Source organism: Vombatus ursinus, unplaced genomic scaffold (assembly GCF_900497805.2).
Source record: "Vombatus ursinus unplaced genomic scaffold, bare-nosed wombat genome assembly UNPS02007284.1, whole genome shotgun sequence".
Lineage (NCBI taxonomy): Eukaryota > Metazoa > Chordata > Mammalia > Diprotodontia > Vombatidae > Vombatus > Vombatus ursinus.
The window spans coordinates 6,196,535-6,216,352 of NW_020947062.1; the positions used below are offsets into that span (position 1 = coordinate 6,196,535).

Here is a 19,818-nt window from a genome sequence, read left to right on the forward strand (position 1 = left end):
TGTAGTCTTTCTACCTACAGACTGTATTTCAATATAATCAGTATCCTTTGTAATCCTATGTGTTTTGTTTTATGTAATTAAAAAAATATCTGGAGAGGTTTGATTTCATTAAACTGCAAAAAGGGTTCATGATACAAAAAAGATAAAGAATCTCTGCACTATATTATTCAGAGATGGAGAGTAGTATCTACTTGGTTGACCATATGACACCCTGTTTGAGCCACCAGGCTATGGTCTCAGTTTCTCTCAGGAGTATGCTTCTCATAACCTTCCTAAGAAGCAGCAGTAACAGCACTGCCCACCAGATGGTAGTCAGCTTACAAAAGCTTCGGGTGTTTGCCACTGTAACCAAGCCCATACTTCACAGAATTGCTAAGCAATTTAGATTAACCTCCATTATCTGAAGCCAAAATCAATCTAGGGTCATGTTGTATATCATCCAATTTTTTTCTAATATGTACAATTCTAAACCAATATATTTCTGGACTCAAAAGAAATTACGTGGCAAAAAAAAATCAGTATAGGGTTTCAAATAGAATATTGTTCAAAATATTAAAATATGAAATCTACTGGCTCTACGTAGTTCATGAACCCCCTTTGCCTGGGCTCCCTTCTGTCTTATCATAGCACCTTGAATTCAGAAATTTAATTAGTTAATCTACAAGCATTTATTAAATATCTACTGTGTTCCAGCAACTGTGATAGACAAAGGGGATAAAAAGAGATAAATGAAATATGCCTTGCCCCCAAGGAGTTTTCAGTCTATCAAGGAAGACAACATATATATAAATAAGTATGAACAAACTTTATACAAAACAAATTTATGGTAATTTGTGGGGAGAAGACTTTAGCAGTTGTGAGGAGCAGGGAAGGTTTCAGTAAAAGATGACATTTGAATTGAGTTATGAAGGAAACAAGGGATGCTAAGAACAGAAGTGAGTAGGGAATTTATACTCGAATGGGAATCAGCCAGTGCAAAGAGACAAAGACAGCAAGGTCAGTCTGACTGGACTGCAGAGTATGGAAAGAGGAGTAATGTTAGGTTGGGAAAATAGGTTAGGGCCAGATTGTGAAAGATGTTTTAGCTAAACAAAAGTATTTGTATTTACTCCTAAAGGCAATAGGAAGCTATTGATGTTTGTTAAGTAGAGGGATGAAATGATTAGACTTGTACTATTGTAAAATAACTGTAGGAGGTGGGAGCCAAGATGGCAAAGTAAAGGCAGGGGCTCACCAGCACTCTCCCAAATTACCCTCCAAACAACTGTAAAATATTGCTTCAAAACAAATTCTGAAATAGGAAAGCAAACAGAAGGATGGAGTGAAAGAATTTTCTTGCCCAAGAGAATTTAAAAGGTTGACAGGAAAAAGTTTGTCTCATGGGGGTGAGAGTGGAGCACAGTCCAGTGTAGGCCACACCCCAGCAAACCAGCAGCAATCTTGAGGGTAACAGAATTAGAAGCAGTGGCTTCCAGAGCACTCAGTCCACCAATAGTAAGATGATTGGACAGCTGGTCAGAAGGAGATTGCAGGGGACCCTTTGCTGGCACTAGGTGCAGGGCTCTGTTGCATTGCCCATATGTGTTCTGGGTCATAGTCCCAGGGCAAGGAGGAACACTAGCACTAGCAGAGACATTGATCACAGTTCCAAGGCAGAAAAGAGTATTTGTGGTCATAGACCAGAGCACAGGCTAGGAAAGCAATGACCACACTTCTTCTTAGATCATACCACCTTGGAAGAACTGAAAACATACAGTCCCCCAGAAATCACTCTGAAAACAGCAACATATAAAACCTGAAGCTTGGGACAGTGCCGCTTCCAGCAAAAGAGCAGAGCCAACTTTAACCTAAAGTTAAAAGATAGGAAATAGGCTGGGAAATGAAAAAACAACAACAAAAAAGAATCTGACCATAGAAAGTTACTATGGTGACAGGAAAGGTCAAAACACAAACTTAGAAGACAACAAAGTCAAAATATCTACATGCAGAATCTCAAAGAAAAATGTGAATAAGTCTCAGGCCCAAAAAAGAATTCATGGAAGAACTCAAAAAAGATTTTAAAAAGAAAAAAGAGGTAGAGGAAAAATTAGGGGGAAAAATGAGAGTGATAAAAGAAAATCATGAAAAAACAATCAACAGCTTGGTAAAAGGAGGCACAAAAGAAATAATACTAAAGGAAATAATACCATAAAAAAAACAGAATAGGCCAAATGGTAAAAGAGGCACAAAAATCCCCTGAAGAAAAGAAATCCTTAAAAAGTAGAACTGGTCAAATGGAAAAGGAGATATAAAAGCTCATTGACAAAAATAATTCCTTAAAAATTAGAATGGGCTAACTAGAAGCTAATGACTCCATGAGACATCAAGAAACAATAAAACAAAAGAATGAAATGAAATGAAAAATGAATGGAAAATAAAGAAGAAAATGTGAAATATCTCATTGGAAAAACAACTAACCTGGAAAATAAATCCAGGAGAGATAATTTAAGAATTATTGGACTACCAGAAAGTCATGATCCAAAAAAAAAAACAAAGAACATAGAAATCATATTTCAAGAAATTATCAAGGAAAACTGCCCTAGTATCCTAGAGCAAGAGAGTAAAATAGAAATTGAAAGAATCCACCAATCACTCCCTGAAAGAAATCCCAAAATGAAAACTCCCAGAAATGTTATAACCAAATTTCAGAGTTCTCAGATCAAGGAGAAAATATTACAGGAATCCAGAAAGAAACAATTCAGATATCATGGATCCACAGTCCAGATCACACAAGATTTAGCAGCTTCTACATTAAACTATAAGAGGGCTTGGAATATGATATTCCAGGTGACAGAGGAGCTAGTATTACAACCAAGAACCACCTACCCAGCAAAACTTTGATTAAGTCTTTGGGGGGGGGGGGGGGAATTGATGCTTAATGAAATAGAGGAGTTTCAAGCATTCCTGATGAAAAGACTAGAGCTGAATAGAAATTTTAACTTTCAAATATAAGACTCAAGCAGAAAAAGGTAAACAGGAAAGAGAAATCATAAAGGATTCAATAAGGTTAAACTGTTTACATTCTTATATAGGGAGATGATAACTTGTAACTCAAAATCTTTATCATTATTGTAACATTTAGAAGGAGTATAGACAGAGGGCATGAGTGTGATATGATAAGATGATATCTAAAAAAATAAAATTAAGGTATGAGAAAGAGGGATGCACTGGGAGAAGGGGGAAGAGAAAGGTAGAATGGGGTAAATTATCTCACATAAAAGAGGCATAAAAGAACTTACACAGTAGAGGGGAAGGTGGGGAAGTGAGGCGGCAGACAACATTTAACCTTACTCTCATAAAAATTGACTCAAAAAAAGGAATAACATGCACTTAGTTTGATATAGAAAGCCATCTTACCCTACAGGAAAGTAGGAGGATAAAGGGATAAGAGAAGGGGAAGGGCACTGATTGAGGGAGGTGGTGATTAGAAGCAAAACACTTTTGAGAAAGTCCAGAGTGAAAAGAAAGCAAAATAAGGATAAACAAGGGGTAAAATAGAATGGAGGGAAATACATAGTAATCATAACTGTGAAAAAAAATTACAGCAAGTTTCTCTGGTAAAGGTCTTATTTCTCAGAACTCAATCAAATTTATAAGAATACAAGTCATTCCCCAATTGATAAATGGTTAAAGCCTATGAACAAGTAGTTTTCAGATGAAGAAATCAAAGCTATCTATAGTCTTATGAAAAAATGTTCTAAATCACTATTGATTAGAGAAAAGGAAATCAAAACAACTCTGAGGTTCCACCTCACACCCATCAGATTGACTTATCTGACAGAAAAGGAAAATGACAGATGTTGGAGGGATGTGGGAAAATTGCGACACTAAATCAATGTTGGTGGAGTTGTGAACTGATCCAACGTTTTGGAACTATGTCCAAAGGATTATAAAACTATGTATGCCCTTTGACCCAGATATACCACTACTAAGTCTGTATTCCAAAGACATTTTTACAAAAAGGAAAAAGACCTATACATACAAAAATATTTATAGCAGCTCTTTTTGTGGTGGCAAAATATTGGAAACTGAGGGGCTGCCAATCAATTGAGGAATAGCTGAACAAGTTATGGTATATAATTATGACAGAATACCAATGTACGTAAGAAATGATGAGTCGGATGCTTTTAGGAAAAGCCTGGAAAGACTTCCATGAACTGATGCAAAGTGAAATGAGCAGAACTAGAATAAGGTACACAATAACAACTAATAATGTATGATGATCAGCTGTGAAGGACTTAGCTACTCTCAGCAATAAAAATGATCCAAGAGAATTCCAAAGGACTTTTAGTGAAAATGCTATCCACCTTCAGAGAAAGAATTGATGGAGTCTGAATACGGATTGAAGTGTATCTTTTTTCTTCATTTTTCTTGGGGTCTTTTGGTCTGTTTTCTTTCACAACATGACTAGTATGGAAATATGTTTTGCATGACTGCACACGTATAACCTATATCAAAATGCTTGCCTTCTCAATGAGGGGGAAGTGGAGGGAGAGAGGGAAAGAATTTGAAACTCAAAATTTTTAAAAATGAATATTAAAAATTGTTTTTACTTGTAATTTAAAAAATAAAATTTTTTAAATTTTAAATAAATCATTTTAGTAACTGTTTGGGAAATGGACAAGAGTAAGAGGAGAGTTGTGGTAGGGGAACAAATTAGGAAGCCAGGTGATATGGACTTAGATTAAGGTGGTAACTGTGAGTAGACCACGTAACTCTTAAGAAGCAGTTGGAGATGTATGACTAGAGTTTAGGAGGTATACTAGAAATGGATGTAGAGAACTGTGAGTCATCTGCATAGAGATGGTAATTGAACCCATGTGAGCTAATAAAAACACCAAGAAAAAATGTAGCTAGAGGAGAAGAGGGCCCAAGACACAGCTGTGGGGTATATACCCAGTGGGTGTGGTGTTATTAGGGAGTATTCTTTTGATGGATCAGCAAAAGAGACAGCATAGTGTAATTGGATAGTTTATCTTAAATAAGATAAACTGGAAAAGAAATAAACTTTTCCTATATGAAGACACCATCTCTACCTTTCTCTCAAATATTTTACTTGTCCTGGATAAGAACCTTTCTTTCAACACTGGTCTTCATTCATCTTACTTTCTATTTTCCAAGCCTTTAGGGCAGAACTAGTTATGTCTCTGTGCTTCCCCTTGTGATCAGTAGCCATTCAATCTCATCATTTTCATTACCTGTAGGAGGTCCCAAAACAGGGGGAGTAGAAGGAAGAAAACCAGTCTTAGATGCCTCAATGCACACATCATGACCTATCCTGTTCTATCATGCAGCTTCCTACCCCAGAGTACACTCAGGGCAAGACAGTTTTCATTGCCCACTCTCTGCTTTAGAGAAAATCATAGTATTCTAATTTCTGGCACAACTCACAAAATCTGTTATGTATCCTTCTGTGGAATCTTCCTGGAACCTGGCATCTCCACAGAAACAATAAAGGCAATAAAGAAAATGCTGGCTATATTCACATTAAAACTGAATCTATCACTTAGCACCTGTACCCATTGTTCATAGTACCACCACTGAGACCTAGAGATGGAATGTGGTTTTTCCAAGATCACACATCGTCATCACTGCCAGAGCCAGAACTAGAAACCAGGTCTCCCAACCCCTAGTCAGGAGCTTCTTCCACTATACCCCAATTGTTCTTCCTGACATATGGCATTAATCTAAGTAAGAAAAAATTTCCTCTCTGAAAGTATTATATTACGGCATGATCTTACTAAGGCAATAAATCCTTGTTTTTATTTGTTTAATATGAATAAATTTTTCTGGCAGTTAATTTATACTTCCTTTGAAATATTTTAGGATCCAGCACAGTCTTCTGGTTTTCATCCTTCAGGATCTGTCATTGCAATTGGAACACTAACTGGAAGGTAAGACTAATAAGTGCATTTCTTTGTGTTTCAGTAACACTGAAAATTAGATTTTTCCCACAAACATAGCCCAATTGAGCATTCAATTGCATTTTCCTAGAGTCAGTTGGCTTTACCAAGAACCAGGTACAAACTCACAAGCAAAACTCAGCATTCATAATTAACTTTTTTCTTGCTACCTTCTTGTAAATAACATTTTCTCTACATATTCCTTATTGTTCTTTGTTATTATAAGAAAGGGGTTGCTAAGTTTTCAAACCAAATATATTTTGTGTTTATTTTCCCTGACAAAATGAAACATCTGAGATTTGTCTTTATGGAAACCAAAAAAAATAATGGAGAAATATTGACCAATTTGCCAGATATTAAGGAGTATTGTCTCAAGAATGAAGTCTGATAAGCTCAACAGTATGTTTTATGAGACTACTTATTACATGCCTATACCTCAAACCAGGTTTTACCAGATTCTTGCCCTGACTTTGGGTGTGCCTCCTGATAGCTATCAGTAGACTGTATGTAATAGTGCATAGTGATGACAAATGAGGAAACTGAGGCCTAGAGATGAATGCAGAAGATTTAAGTAAATTCCCTTAAACCTAGACCTCCCCTTTCAAATTGTCCCTTTGTTTCCTAGGCTTTGTATTGGTTCAAGGACATAATGGGTGCCAAGAGGTTAGTATTTTAAATGGGTATGCTGTAGTCAGCTTCACTCTGTTCAAATTTTTGAAATACTGAAAGTTAGAGAGTTTGTTAAGGTAAAATGGTTATTATAGATAAACAGTGTCAGAAATAATAGCTCATAGGATTTAGAGTTAGACAGGGCTTTAGAGATTATCTTCTTTAATAGCTCCTTCATTTTACAGTTGGGGAAACTGATATCTCAAGAGCAGAAGTGAATTAGTCCTACTAAATTATACTGTATCTTTTAGTTTGCAGAATTTTCCTTTAAATGAAAAGAAGAATTAATTAAATTTTCCTTCCCATTTTAATTCTTGCATTTGGCAGCAAATGTCTCTCTAAATGATATTGTTTATCACCATCCCTTCCTAGACACTCTCCTCTCTAGTTTTTGTTAACACTGCTCTCTCCTGATTCTCTTCCTACCTGTATGAACACTTTTTCCCAGTCTCCTTGGCTGGATTTTCCTCCTGGTCATACCCAAAATGGATCTGTCCCTAAAGGTTTTGTCCTGGCCTGTCTTTACTTTCCCTGCTATACTACCTCATAATGATCTCATCAGCTCCTATTGGTTCAGTTATCTCTAAACAGATAATTCCCACATCTAAATATCCAACCCTTATCGCTTTCCTGAGCTCCAGTTCTGCATTACAAACTACTTAAACTTGATGTTCCATAGACATCTCAAAGTCAATATGCTCCAAACAGAACTCAAACCCTCTCCTCTTCCCAATTTTCCTATCAAAGGCACCTCCATCTTTCCAAGCTCTGAACCTTGATATATATAGATATAGATATAATCAGCTCTTGGGCAAATCACTTCCTGTTTAGGGCCTTTTCTAGCCCTGGGCTATTGCCTTCTAACTCATCTCATAAATACAGAATATTCCAGTATAAGAAGTAATGGGGAAAAAAGTCCCAGAGTGAATCTTTCATTGCACACATAGCATGTATATGCCTTATATGTACATAATTATTAACATATTATCTCCCTCATTAGAATGTGACCATGGTTGAGATCATGTTTTGGCCTTCATTTGTATCTTCTAGTGCTTAACATTGTGCCTGACAAACAATAATGACATAATAAATGCTTGGTGACTGACTAAATTAGCAGCCATACTAGGAAAAGTCCAGGGTTGAGAGAATGTACAAAATTTTTATCTCCACATGAGATTATAAAGATTCTGTATAGCCAGCCAAGGCCCTAGGAGGGTTGGATACAGAGTGGGGTGGAAATTAGAAGACTTACTCAAAGTTCACTGGGGGCAGGGACAGCAGTTCACCAAAGATGACTTCCCATTACTTTCTTGTTTTGTACAGTAAAGGTCTCATAGATGATATGTACTAGTAAATTTTTCCTTGCTTCCCACAGAATCTACACAATTAATCCTTGAAGAAGCAAGATATTATCCATTATCTTTGCCTTTGAAATCTTTCAGCATTGTAACTGATCGAGGCAGCTAAGGAAGGAGAAAAGAAAGGGGCAAATGATCCTGACTCATACCCATGGCTAGCTTTGGGCCTCTCCCAATGGAGATAAAGGCCTTGATTAAACTCTGAAAATATTCCTGGAGCCTAAGAGTTCATCACTGACATGGGTGTACATTAGCTTATAACAAGGTTCATGATAAAACAAAGAAAAGAGATACCACTATGTTTGTTCCTGATCTAAGTATCTGATTTGACTTTTAAATGTGCTAAGCCAATCTCTAGACTTTAAAACAGTGATTCTCAAACTTTTTGGTCTCAAGACCCCTTTATTCTCAAAAATTATTGAGAACTTCTTTATGCTCTCAAAAGTATTGAGGACCCCAAGAGCTTTTGTTTCTGTGGGTTATATGTATTGGTACTTACCACATCAAAGATGAAAACTAATTATTTTAAGCATATTTACTTATTTATTCATTAAAATAATAAATTTATTACATGTTAACATTCTTATGAAAAAAACTATATTTTCAAAAACAAAAAATGTAGTGAAAAGAAAGATTATTTTAAATATTTTTGTAAATCTCTTTTATGTTCAACTTAATAAAAGATAATTAGGTTTTCATATCTGCTTCTGTATTCAGTCTCTGTTGTTGATATTTTGTTTTGGTTAAAGTATATGAAGAAAATTCAGCCTCATACTGATACATGCTTGGAAAAGGGAGAGGTATTTTAGTAGGCAAATAACATCTTAGTACTATTATAAAAAGTTTTGAACTAGAGGAACCCCTGAAAGGGTCTTAGAGACTGTACTTTGACAACAGATAGTGAAACATGCTGTAAGAGCAAGGAACAATTCACACAGAGATTTTCATTTAATATTTCTTATATTGGAATGTTTTGCATCCATGAGAAGTGCAGGAGGTAATTACCCAGAGCTAGAATAATCCCCTAAACAGGAAGTGACTTGTCAACAGCTGAAATTTGAACTGGGTTCAAAGTTTTATGACTTCAAATTTAGTACTCTTTCTACTGAAGAGCAGAAAGCAGACCTGAGAGTCTAGTCCTCATTTAAGGAGAGATAGAAAACCACTCTTGGTTGTGAAGTCCTCAACTAATGACCTCAGTTTCTCTACCTGTAAAAAGAGGGAATTCAATTAGATGATCACTTAGGTTCCTCGGACCTCTGGCATTCCACATTTCTATAATTAACACAGTAGGAATGTTTTCTACAGACTTGACTTGAATAATTTCCAAACTTTAAAAACCCTTAAACTACATGACTACTTTATATTTTTGAACTGAATATATTAAATTAGTTTCAAATTTTACATAGTATGAAAATTTTTAATTGGATTTTAACGTATAAAAATATTTAAGTTGTCCCAACTTGGTCCATATTTCCCAGTCCCCTTCATGTCAGAAACACAATGACAGTTCTCATTTCCCTTGTGTGTTTTTTCTTGGAGAAATACATTTCCATATCATATGTTAAGCATAAAAGATAATTTTATTACACAAGAAAATAAGCCCTATTTTAGGTTGTAATACAAAAAAAAAAAACAGAAAAGTGGTACAATATTAGTAACCAAGTAGTTTTGTATTGTTAAAAAATGTGTACTTACAAAGGCTACTTGAAATAGAGATTTAGAGATCTTTCCCTTTTACAGTGGACACAGTTATTATTGTGACTCAGTAATTAAGCTAAATAAACCTACTTTAAACTCTTTCTTATGCAAAAACTTAATGCATTTTCTTCTGTTTTCTAACAGGTGGTTTGTGTTTGACACAGAAACAAAAGATTTAGTCACAGTGCACACAGATGGAAATGAACAGCTGTCTGTAATGCGTTACTCACCAGGTTGGAAAAAAAATTCGCTGTTAAAACTTGAGCTTATTGAAATCTATGTGGAAGTGCTTCCCTTTAACCTTAAAAAACCTATCAAAGTCAAATTTAAATGGTGCTTGCACTTGTTTGGGGCCCTAATAGACTCTTCTCATTCTTCTACCCTTTCTCTCTTAGTTCTGAATAAACTATATATAGATCAAGACTTTTCAGCAGGAATTTGACAAGTCCATTTATTTAATTTTTTAAAAATTTTATTGAATTCTCTGGTTTTATACATTGGTCATTTATATAAACCTTCCCTGTAACAAAGAAGAACATTCAAGCATCTATTCACATAGCAATTCTGTTTGACTGTACATACAGCATTCTGAATGAATAATCCCTCACCTCTATACTGAGAGGAATATTTCATCAACCATCCTTTGGGACCAAGATTAGTTACTGTATTGAATCAAACTACAGCTGCCTTTTAGTCTTGTTTTCATTTACACTACTGTAGTCACTGTGTATAGTTCCTTTGATTCTGCTTTCTTCACAATTTGTCACTTCCAAGAAGTCTTCCTGTGATTCTCTAAATTGTTCATAGTCATCATTTCTTACAAAGCAATGATATTTCATTATATACATATACCACAATTTATTACATTCCCTTTTTTTTGCTATCACAAAAAAATGCTGTAATGAATAACTTGATAAGGTGAAACTCAGGATTGTTTTAATTTTTGCTGTTGTTGTTTGTTCATTCAGTCATGTCTGACTCTTCCTGACCCCATAGACAATAGCACACCAGGCCCTTCTATCCTTCGCTGTCTCTTAAAAATCTGTCTAATTTTATGTTCATTGTTTCCATAGCACTATCCATCTTATCCTCTGCTTTCCCCTTTTCCTTTGCCTTCAGTCTTTCCCATCATGGTCTTGTCCAATGAGTCCCATCTTCTCATTATGGCCAAAGTATTTAAGCTTCCGCTTCAGTATTTGATCTTTCAGTGAATAGCCTGACTTAATTTCTGTAAGTATTGACTGATTTGATCTCCTTGCTATCCAAGGGACTCTCAAAAGTCAATTCTGTCGTACTCAGTTTTCCTTGTAGTTCAGTTCTCACAGTCATGCATTGGTACTGGAAAAACAATAGCTTTGACTATACAGACCTGTGTTAGCAAAGTGGTATCTCTGCTTTTTAGCATGCTATCCAAATTTGCTATAGCTTTCCTTCCAAGGAACAAGTGTCTTCAATTTCATGGCTGTAGTTACTATCTGCAGTGGTCTTTGAGCCTAAGAATATAAAATCTGACCCTGCTTCCATTTCTCCTACTTCTGTTTGCCAGGATGTAATGAGACCAGTTGCTAAGATTTTAGTTTTTTTGATGTTAAGCTTCAAGTCAACTTCTACAATTCTTCACTTTCTGCCATCAGAGTAGTATCATCTGCATATCTGAGATTGTTGATATTTCTCCTGACAACCATAATTCCAGCTTTTGATTCATTCAACCTGGCATTTTGCATGACATATTCTGCATATAAGTTAAATAAAATGACAATGTACAGCCTTGTCGTTCTCCTTTTTTAATCTTAAACCAATCAATTGTTCCATGTTTGGTTTGGACTGTTGCTTCTTGACCTGCATACAGGTTCCTTAGGAGACAAATAAGATGATCTGGTACTCCTATCTCTTTGAGGACATGCCATATTTTGTTGTGATCCACACAGTCAAAGGTTTTGGTGTAGTCAATGAATCAGAAATAGATGTTTTTCTGGAATAGATGATTTCTCCATAAGCCAAGCAAATGTTGGCAATTTAGTCTCCAAACCCTCTGCTTCTTTGAAAACCAGCCTGCTCTTCTGGTAATTCTTGATACCCATATTAACAAAGCCTTGCTTACAGAATCTTAAACAGAATCTTGCTGGCATGTAAAATAAGTGCAATTGTTTGGTAATTTGAACATTCCTTGGCATTGCCCTCCTTTAGGATTGGGATATAAACTGATCTTTTCCAATCCAGTGGCTACTGTTATGTTTTCCAAATTTGCTGGCATATTGAGTGTAGCACTTTAACAGAATCATCTTTTAGGGTTTTAAATAGCTCATTTGGAATTCCATCACCTCCCCTAGCTTTATTGTTAGGAACGCGTCCTAAAGCACACTTGACTTTATTCTCCAGGATGTCTGACTCTAGATCAGTAACCATACTATTGTGATTATCAATGATATTAAGATCTTTCTTGTGTAGTTCTTTTGTGTATTCTTGCCCCTTCTTCTTAATCTCTTCTGTTTCATTAAATATCTACCATTTTTGTCTTTTATCATGCCCATTTTTACATGATACTTTCCACTGATGTCTCTAATTTTCTTGAAGAGATCTCTTTTCTTTCCTATTCTATTGTTTTCTTTTATTTCTTTGCATTGCTCACTTAAGAAAACCTTATTATTTCTCCTTGCTGTTCTCTGGAATTCTGCATTCAGTTGGTTATATATATCTATATATATCCATATATATATATATATATGGATATATATGGATATATATATACATATATCCCTTTCTCTTTTCCCTTTCCCTTTCCTTCTTTCCTCAGTTATTTGTAAAGCCTCATCAGACAGACTTTTTGCTTTCTGGTTCTTCTTTTTCCCTTGGAATATTTTTTTGTTGCTAACTCCTATACAATATTGAGAACCTTTGTTCATAATTCTTCAGGTGCTCTACCAGACCTAATCCCTTAAATCTATTTGTCACCTCTACTTCGTGTTCATGAGGGATGTTATTTAGGTCATACCTATATGATCTGATGATTTTCCCTACTTTTTTCAGTTTGTCTGAATTTTGCAATAAGAAGCTCATGATCTGAGTTACAGTCAGCTGCAGGTCTTGTTTTAACTAACTGTATAGAGCTTTTCCTTCTTTGGCTGCAAAGTATATAAAAATTTGATTTCAGTATTGACTACCTGGTGATGTCCATGTGTAGAGTCACTTTCTGGTTTGTTGAAAAAGAGTGTTTACTAAGACCAGCAAGTTATCTTGACAAAACTGTATTCATCTCTGCCTTGCTTCATTTTGTACTCCAAGACCAAATTCCAATTATCTTTTGATTTCCTACTTTAGCATTCCACTCCCTATGATGAGTGTGACATCTTTTTTGGTGTTATTTCCAGGAGATGTTATAGTTCTTTGTAGAACTGAACAATTTTGGCCTCTTCAGCATTAGTGGTTGGAGTGTAGACTTGTATTACTGTCTTATTAGTAATTTGGAACATTTTTAACATAGAACTCAAGTCTTCTGAATCCAAACGTTTTTCTTTCTACTTTGAGATTTTCCAAAGATAATTTAATGACCAGAGTAGAACTTTTTTGTATCCTGGAAAATCTCAATTGTCATTACAAAATAGTATTTTTCAGTAATTAAGAATGTCCTCAAATGAATGGGGGGGGGGGGAGACAGAAGGAAAATAAGATAGGCTGGTTATGTAGTTGGAGTATGGCATAACTTCTGGACAATCCATGAGCTCCATTAATAGTTTTAGGATTTTAAGAAGGAAGGTCCCCAACATAGTGGGTGGACCACTGTAGCAAACTTATAAGAGGACGTGCACATGAGTAGCACAAGACAGACATGGAGAGGTTGTGTTCTGCATCATTGGAGAGAATGCCCACATCAGTGACATCACAGATGCATTTGAATATGTGATATTCAGGTCAGAGAAGGCAGGTGGCCCTTGGAAACAACTGTGTCTTACCTGCCATCATTTGCTAATGAAAAATTTCTCTGCTTTTTGGCTAGAGAAGTTTTATTTCTTCTGCTAAGGACTTGCCATGCAATGAAAATAACAACTCTCCTTTCTCTAGCTTTTTAGAAAGCACTTTCTTTACAACAACATTACGAAGTTGAGTTTTACAAGTATTATTTTCACCATTTTACAAATAAGGAAACTGAAGCTCAGAAAGGCCAGTCATAATTTGAATTCAGATCTTTTGATTTCTAATCTTATACAAGAGTCTCCAAAGAAAATCTAATGGTCGTAGTACTCCCGTTTGATTTTTTTTTAATTTAGTGCCCTCAAGAAATTAGTGATCCAGAAGTTATATCTGTTCAGCTAAACCTAAATAAATTCAATACTAGCTACTTAGTTGATCTTTTCTCCATCATATTGGAGAAGAGTTCAGCTAGTTTAAATGTTATCAATGGCCCATTTCATAGCATAGTTCTACTATGACTTGTTAATTCATTTCCAACCTCAGTTTAGATTTTCCTATCATCTTTTTCTCAGTTATTTTGAACCTTTAGATTCTTTGAGAAGCTCTTCACTCTTCTAAATGGAAGGAAGTTCAGAGATCACTAAGGACAATCCCATCATTTTACATATTGGGGAAACAGAAGCCAGAGAAAATAAATGACTTCTCTAAAGTTACACAGCTGTAGTAAAGCAGGAGAGCCGATATTTGAATCTAGATCCTCTGATTTAAAACTCAGTGCCCTTTTCTTCTATACTACAATGCCTTATGACTCTCTCTCTATAATGTTTTCATTAGAATATTCTTATTTATTATTTTCTACTTAAAGTAGTAGATCACTCATTGTAAACTTTTTTTTTAATCAGCAAACCCAATAACTTTTCCTAGAAGCCACAAATTCCTGTTTGGTGAGGGATGTTACAAGTGTATAAATATAATATTTTGATAGATACGTAGACAAAATGCTATTCCAAGCCTTCTTTCACAGACTACCCTGTAATGTTCCCCAATATCCTCACTCAGCAAATGAGAAACAATATGTACAACATATACACTATCCAGTCATTTCTTAATTCCTTTTACTCTGTCAATCAACAAGTATTTGTTATGCAGCTGTTATGTGTCAGGCACTATACAAGACTCTGGGCATTTAAAAAAATAATAAAACAGTCATGTCCCTTTAGAAGCTTTTTAAACATCTGCTTATAGAGGTCAATATAAAATAGATGCAAGATCATTTTCGGAGAGACTGAAGCTGAGGGGATGGGGTGGGAAAGAAGGAGGAATTCAAAAAGGTTACATGTAGAATATGGCACTTGAGCTTACCATAATATAGAGCTACGGAGTCTAAGAAGTGGACATGAGGAAGAAGTGTGTGGGGACAGCCAATGCAAAGGTGTGGAGTGGGTCTGAGAAGAACTATAGTGTGAGGAACAGTAAACTGTTTTGCTTTTGACTGTCAGGGTATGAGAAGTAGAGTAATGTGTAATAAGGCTGGAAAGCTAGAGTGGAGTAAGTCCATAAAGCGCTTTAAATGTAAAACCAAAGCATTTATATTTGATCCTAGAGATAATAGGGAGCCACTTGCCCAAGGTCATGCAGCTAGTCTGAGACAGGATTTGAACTCAGATCCTCCTGACTCCAAGTCTAACATTTTGCCACCTATCGGGCAGTTGCCCCATGATTTTGAATTGGATATTCACAAGGATATTGTTCTATGGAAGGATGTTTCAGGAACAGATGAGATTTTCCAAACAAAAACACTGGCTGAATTCACCAAAAGAAAATAAAGATTCCCAAATAAACGATCAGCTGTGAAGTCTATAATCATACTCTGGCTATGGAATCTCAACCTCTTTTTTTTTTTTTTTGTACATATCGTGTACTGGTCAGACCTATAATCTAAAAAATCTCAACATAATTGCTAAGAAACTCTAAAGTGATATAACAGTCCAGAGCTTCAGGGCCAACAATCTGAAGTGCTCTCAGCTTCAGTTTTCTCATCTATAAAATGGAAATAATGGTAGCACCTCTCTAACAGACTTGTTGTCAGGATCACGTGAGATAAGGAAATTTTTTCACAAACCAAAGTGCTCTATCAGTGCTTGGGGCTATTATTAGGATATATGGGTTTATGTATTATCTAGGAAGTTTGTTGTACTTTAAAAAGGAAATTGGTATTAGTAAATAGATAGATTCTGACTCCGTCAAGATTGAGGACTGACAACTCAAAAGAACATTGAGTTGGCCACTATAGAATATAGCATATGGACTCTTTGAGTTCTATAATGTTTCATTTTGACTTTGTATTCCCAGAACCTAGTACAGTGTGTTAAACATACTAAGTACAAATTCAGTATTGTGTTAAGTTGAACTGAGGACTAACCTACAACTTTTTAAGTGGCAAAGCATAGTTCTTATGGAGAGTTTTTTTTATTCTGCTTTAGGCTTTTCATTTCATATTTCCCCCTATTTATGTATCTTCTTTTTCCTTAAATCAAAGGTGTTACACCTATCCTACAAGTTGTACTTTGGTTATTAATTCCACAGGTTAATGAGGCATGTCAGGATTTGCCACTTAGATGGGGAAATCCAGTGAAATAATGAAAACCAAACATTTGTCCCAACACACTTAGTTTGTCCGAAGACATAGACGTTTTTATCAAGGATTAAGTATTAAAAGCAACAAGAAAAAAACCCAATGTAAATATGATGGTGCCATAATTAGAATCACACAAGACCTAGCAGCAGAAACATTAAAGGACCACAGGTCTTAGAATACTGTTTATTGAAGAATAAAAGATCTGGGGCTCTGACTGAAAATATCATACCCAGCAAAGTTAAGCATAATACTGAATGAAAAGAAATGAACATTTGATCAATTGTCAGACTCTCAAGATTTTGTTAAAAAAGAACCTGAACTTAAAAGAAGATTTGACATACAAGAGCCAAGAGAAACATAAGGCACATACCAAAGACTGATTACAGGGGATTCAATAAGGACAGACTGTTTACTTTTTTTTTTGTCTTTTTTGATGAGGCAGTAGGGGTTAAGTAACTTGCCCAGGGTCACACAGCTAGTAAGTGTCATGTGTCTGAGGCCAGATTTGAACTCCGGTCCTCCTGACTCCAAGGCTGGAGCTCTATCCACTGCGCCACCTAGCTGCCACTAGACTGTTTACTTTTTATATATGTAAAATGCAAAACGTATGTCTAAGATTCTTATTAATAATTGAGTAGCTCATAAGAAAGATTGGGGTAGACATGAGTATGATATGATTTCAAAAATTAAAACCATTTAGGAACAGCTAAAAAGAGTAATTATTTTATACAAATGAGGTGCAAGAGGAAGAATTGATACAGGGGAATTAGATGGGGGAGGAGGGCTGGTAGTTCTGGTAACCTACTTTCATCAGGAATGGGTTTAAGAGGGTACGTATATATTTAGAAGAGTGTAAAAGTCTTCTAAATTTAGAAGGAAAAAAATAAAATGAAGAGATGGGGTGGAGAGGACAAGAGAGAGATCTCTGGAGGGGAGGACAAGGGAATGAGTTATAAGGGGGCTATAGAATGGTGTTTAGATTTATGGAAATGGAAGGATAGGAGAAGGATCCTTGGAGGGGGTTAGGCTAAGTAATAGAAGGGCAAGGTAGTGGGTAGAAGTAAAGTAGAAGCATCAGGAGGAATAGAAAACAAGAGATATGCACAGACATAAAAACAAAGATCAGTAGTAGGATTTGTTTGGGAAAGTATATGTCTATACATGTAAGTATGTATGTGTGTGTATATATGTATATATCTATAGTTATAGAGAAATATATCCACACTCAATTGTAGCCTTTCGGGGGGAGGGAGAACAAAGTAAAAACACTGCACAGCAGAGAATAAAAGAAAACTTACAAGGAAGCAAAGAAAAGATGGACAGCTTTTGACACAGTGTGTAGTATTTATCATGTAGGCTTTCTTGAAATGAAAATTTATCATTACATATTTCAAATCCTCTCTTATGTTCTGCTATGCACATGACAAGATTTTTTTTCCCTTTTCTTATTTTGTAATTAAGTTCCAATATTTAAGTTTATGATACTTTTTTTTTCTTTTCTCTATTCTGTATTTATGTTCTGGTGTTTGAGTTTAAAATAAAATTCAATAAAAAAAAAAGACATAGACATTTTCCCACCAGTTTAAAGAATTGTCTTGGTTGATCCTCTTTCTTACTTTTGGCCGTGACTGAGACATAGCCACAGACCATTTGAGATTTCTTGTATGCCTATTCCAATGGCCACGAAGGCAGCTGAAGCAGGCTCTGTGGAGCACTTAGAGCTTGGTTAGATATCAAAGATGCCAAGGTCATCCACTGCATCTTGAGCCATTAACAATCATCTTGATTCTGTCCTGCCACTGGACTGTGATGACTCGGAAGGAGAGAGTGAGGCCAACAACTTTGTGCAATTCTGCCTCACCTAAATCCAATTTACGCATGAATCAAAAGATGTCACCCATACCATTTTACCATTTTACCTATCTCAAAGTCCTGTGGCAACAGGCAAGTGACAAAGCAGCAGGTGCGAATACACTGAGAGCTATAGTCACAATTCTGCACACAGGCAGCCCAGGCCGAAGGGTTGTTTTCTCACTAGAAGCAGCAGTGGGATTCGGCAGCCCCCTGGGTGTCTGAGCAGCCTTTTAAGGATTGCACTGCTCACCTCCTGGTGTGAGGAAAAGGCTAGAAAAGGTGCTCTAAAAATTGTCTGCTTACCCAACCCTGGCCTGATTACCTCAGCAGGCAGGGAATCCCATTCTGTAGTTGAAACACACAAAAAAAAATGTACAAAAACATCTGCAAAGACAATTCCACTCACCACTGGGACATGGAATGTGCGCACACTTAGAGACAATACAAAATCCAGTAGACCTGAAAGACAAACAGCTCTTATTGCAAGAAAATCAATAGGTATCACATCCATATAGCAGCCCTGAGTGAAATAAGGCTGGCAAATGAAGGCCAGCTTAGTAAAGTTGGCTGGACACATGTTTTTCTAGAGTGACCACAATGAAGGGGATCACTGTGTAGGTTTTGCAATCAAAATTAATCTAGTCAGCAAGCTTGTATGCCTACCAAAAAGAGTGAACGACAGGCTCACAATAACGTGATTGCCACTTGCAGGAAAATACCATGCCACCATCATCAGTGCCTATGCTTCCACCCTGACGAACCCTGATGAGATCAAAGGAAAAATTTTACAAAAACAAGATGCACACATTGATAGTGATGTTGACACATGCATTTCCAGAACTAGGTCAGTGTTTGGGAGGCTCCAAAGGAAAGTATGGGAGAGAAGAGGTATTAGACTGACCACCAAACTGAAGGTCAATAGAGCCATTGTGCTGACCTTATTGTTGTATGCCTGTGAAACCTGGACAGCATACCAGTGCCATGCCAGGAAACTGAGTCATTTCCATTTGAATTGTCTTAGGAAGATTCTGAAGATCACCTGGCAGGATAAGATACCAGATACTGAGAACTTTTCTTGAACTTAACTGCCAAGCATTCCATCTCTACCAGAGAGCACAACTCTGATGGGCTGGCCTCATTATTCAAATGCAACATGTACACAAAGGGAAAGCATTCACATGGTGGTCAGAACAAGCGATATAAGGACACTCTCAAGGTCTCTCTTAAGAACTTGGGAATTGATTGTGTGACATAGGAAACATTGGCACAGGATCGCTCAGCATGGCATGCCCTCATCAGAGAAGGTGCTGTGCTCTGTGAGCAAAGCAGAATTGAACTTGCTCAAAAGAAATGCAAGATGTACAAATTTAGAGAATCCACCCCAAATCTTCACATGGACTATTTGTGCCCGACCTGTGGTAGAACATTCCAAGCTTGTATTGGTCTGATCAGCCACAGTTGGACACACTGTAACTTGACTGTAGCATAGTGATGTCATCATTTTGGTCCTTTTTGAGAACAAAGGACAGCAACCAATAGGGAACCACTGGAGTTTGAGTAGGTGAGTGACATAGTCACAGAAAATCAATTTGTGTGGAGGATGTATTAGAGTGGGAAAAGACTTGAGGCAGGGAGACCAATTTGGAGACTGTCGATAGTCCAGATGAGAGGTGATGAGACCCTGAAATAGGGTAGTGGCTATGTGAGTAGAAAGTAGGGAGCGGTGCAAGAGATGTTGTAGAGGCAG

At 36.4% G+C, this 19,818-nt stretch overlaps 1 protein-coding gene across 4 annotated transcripts in view; it reads left to right on the top strand.

Moving 5' to 3' along the window:
• Nucleotides 1–19,818, top strand: part of EML1 (EMAP like 1) — a 304,970-nt gene that overhangs the window by 269,564 nt on the left and 15,588 nt on the right. For all 4 annotated transcript variants that reach the window (XM_027849214.1, XM_027849216.1, XM_027849213.1 and 1 more), the window contains 2 exons: nucleotides 5,866–5,933; nucleotides 9,815–9,903. In XM_027849214.1, the coding sequence (XP_027705015.1) occupies nucleotides 5,866–5,933; nucleotides 9,815–9,903 (157 nt within the window). The remainder of the gene's footprint in view (nucleotides 1–5,865; nucleotides 5,934–9,814; nucleotides 9,904–19,818) is intronic.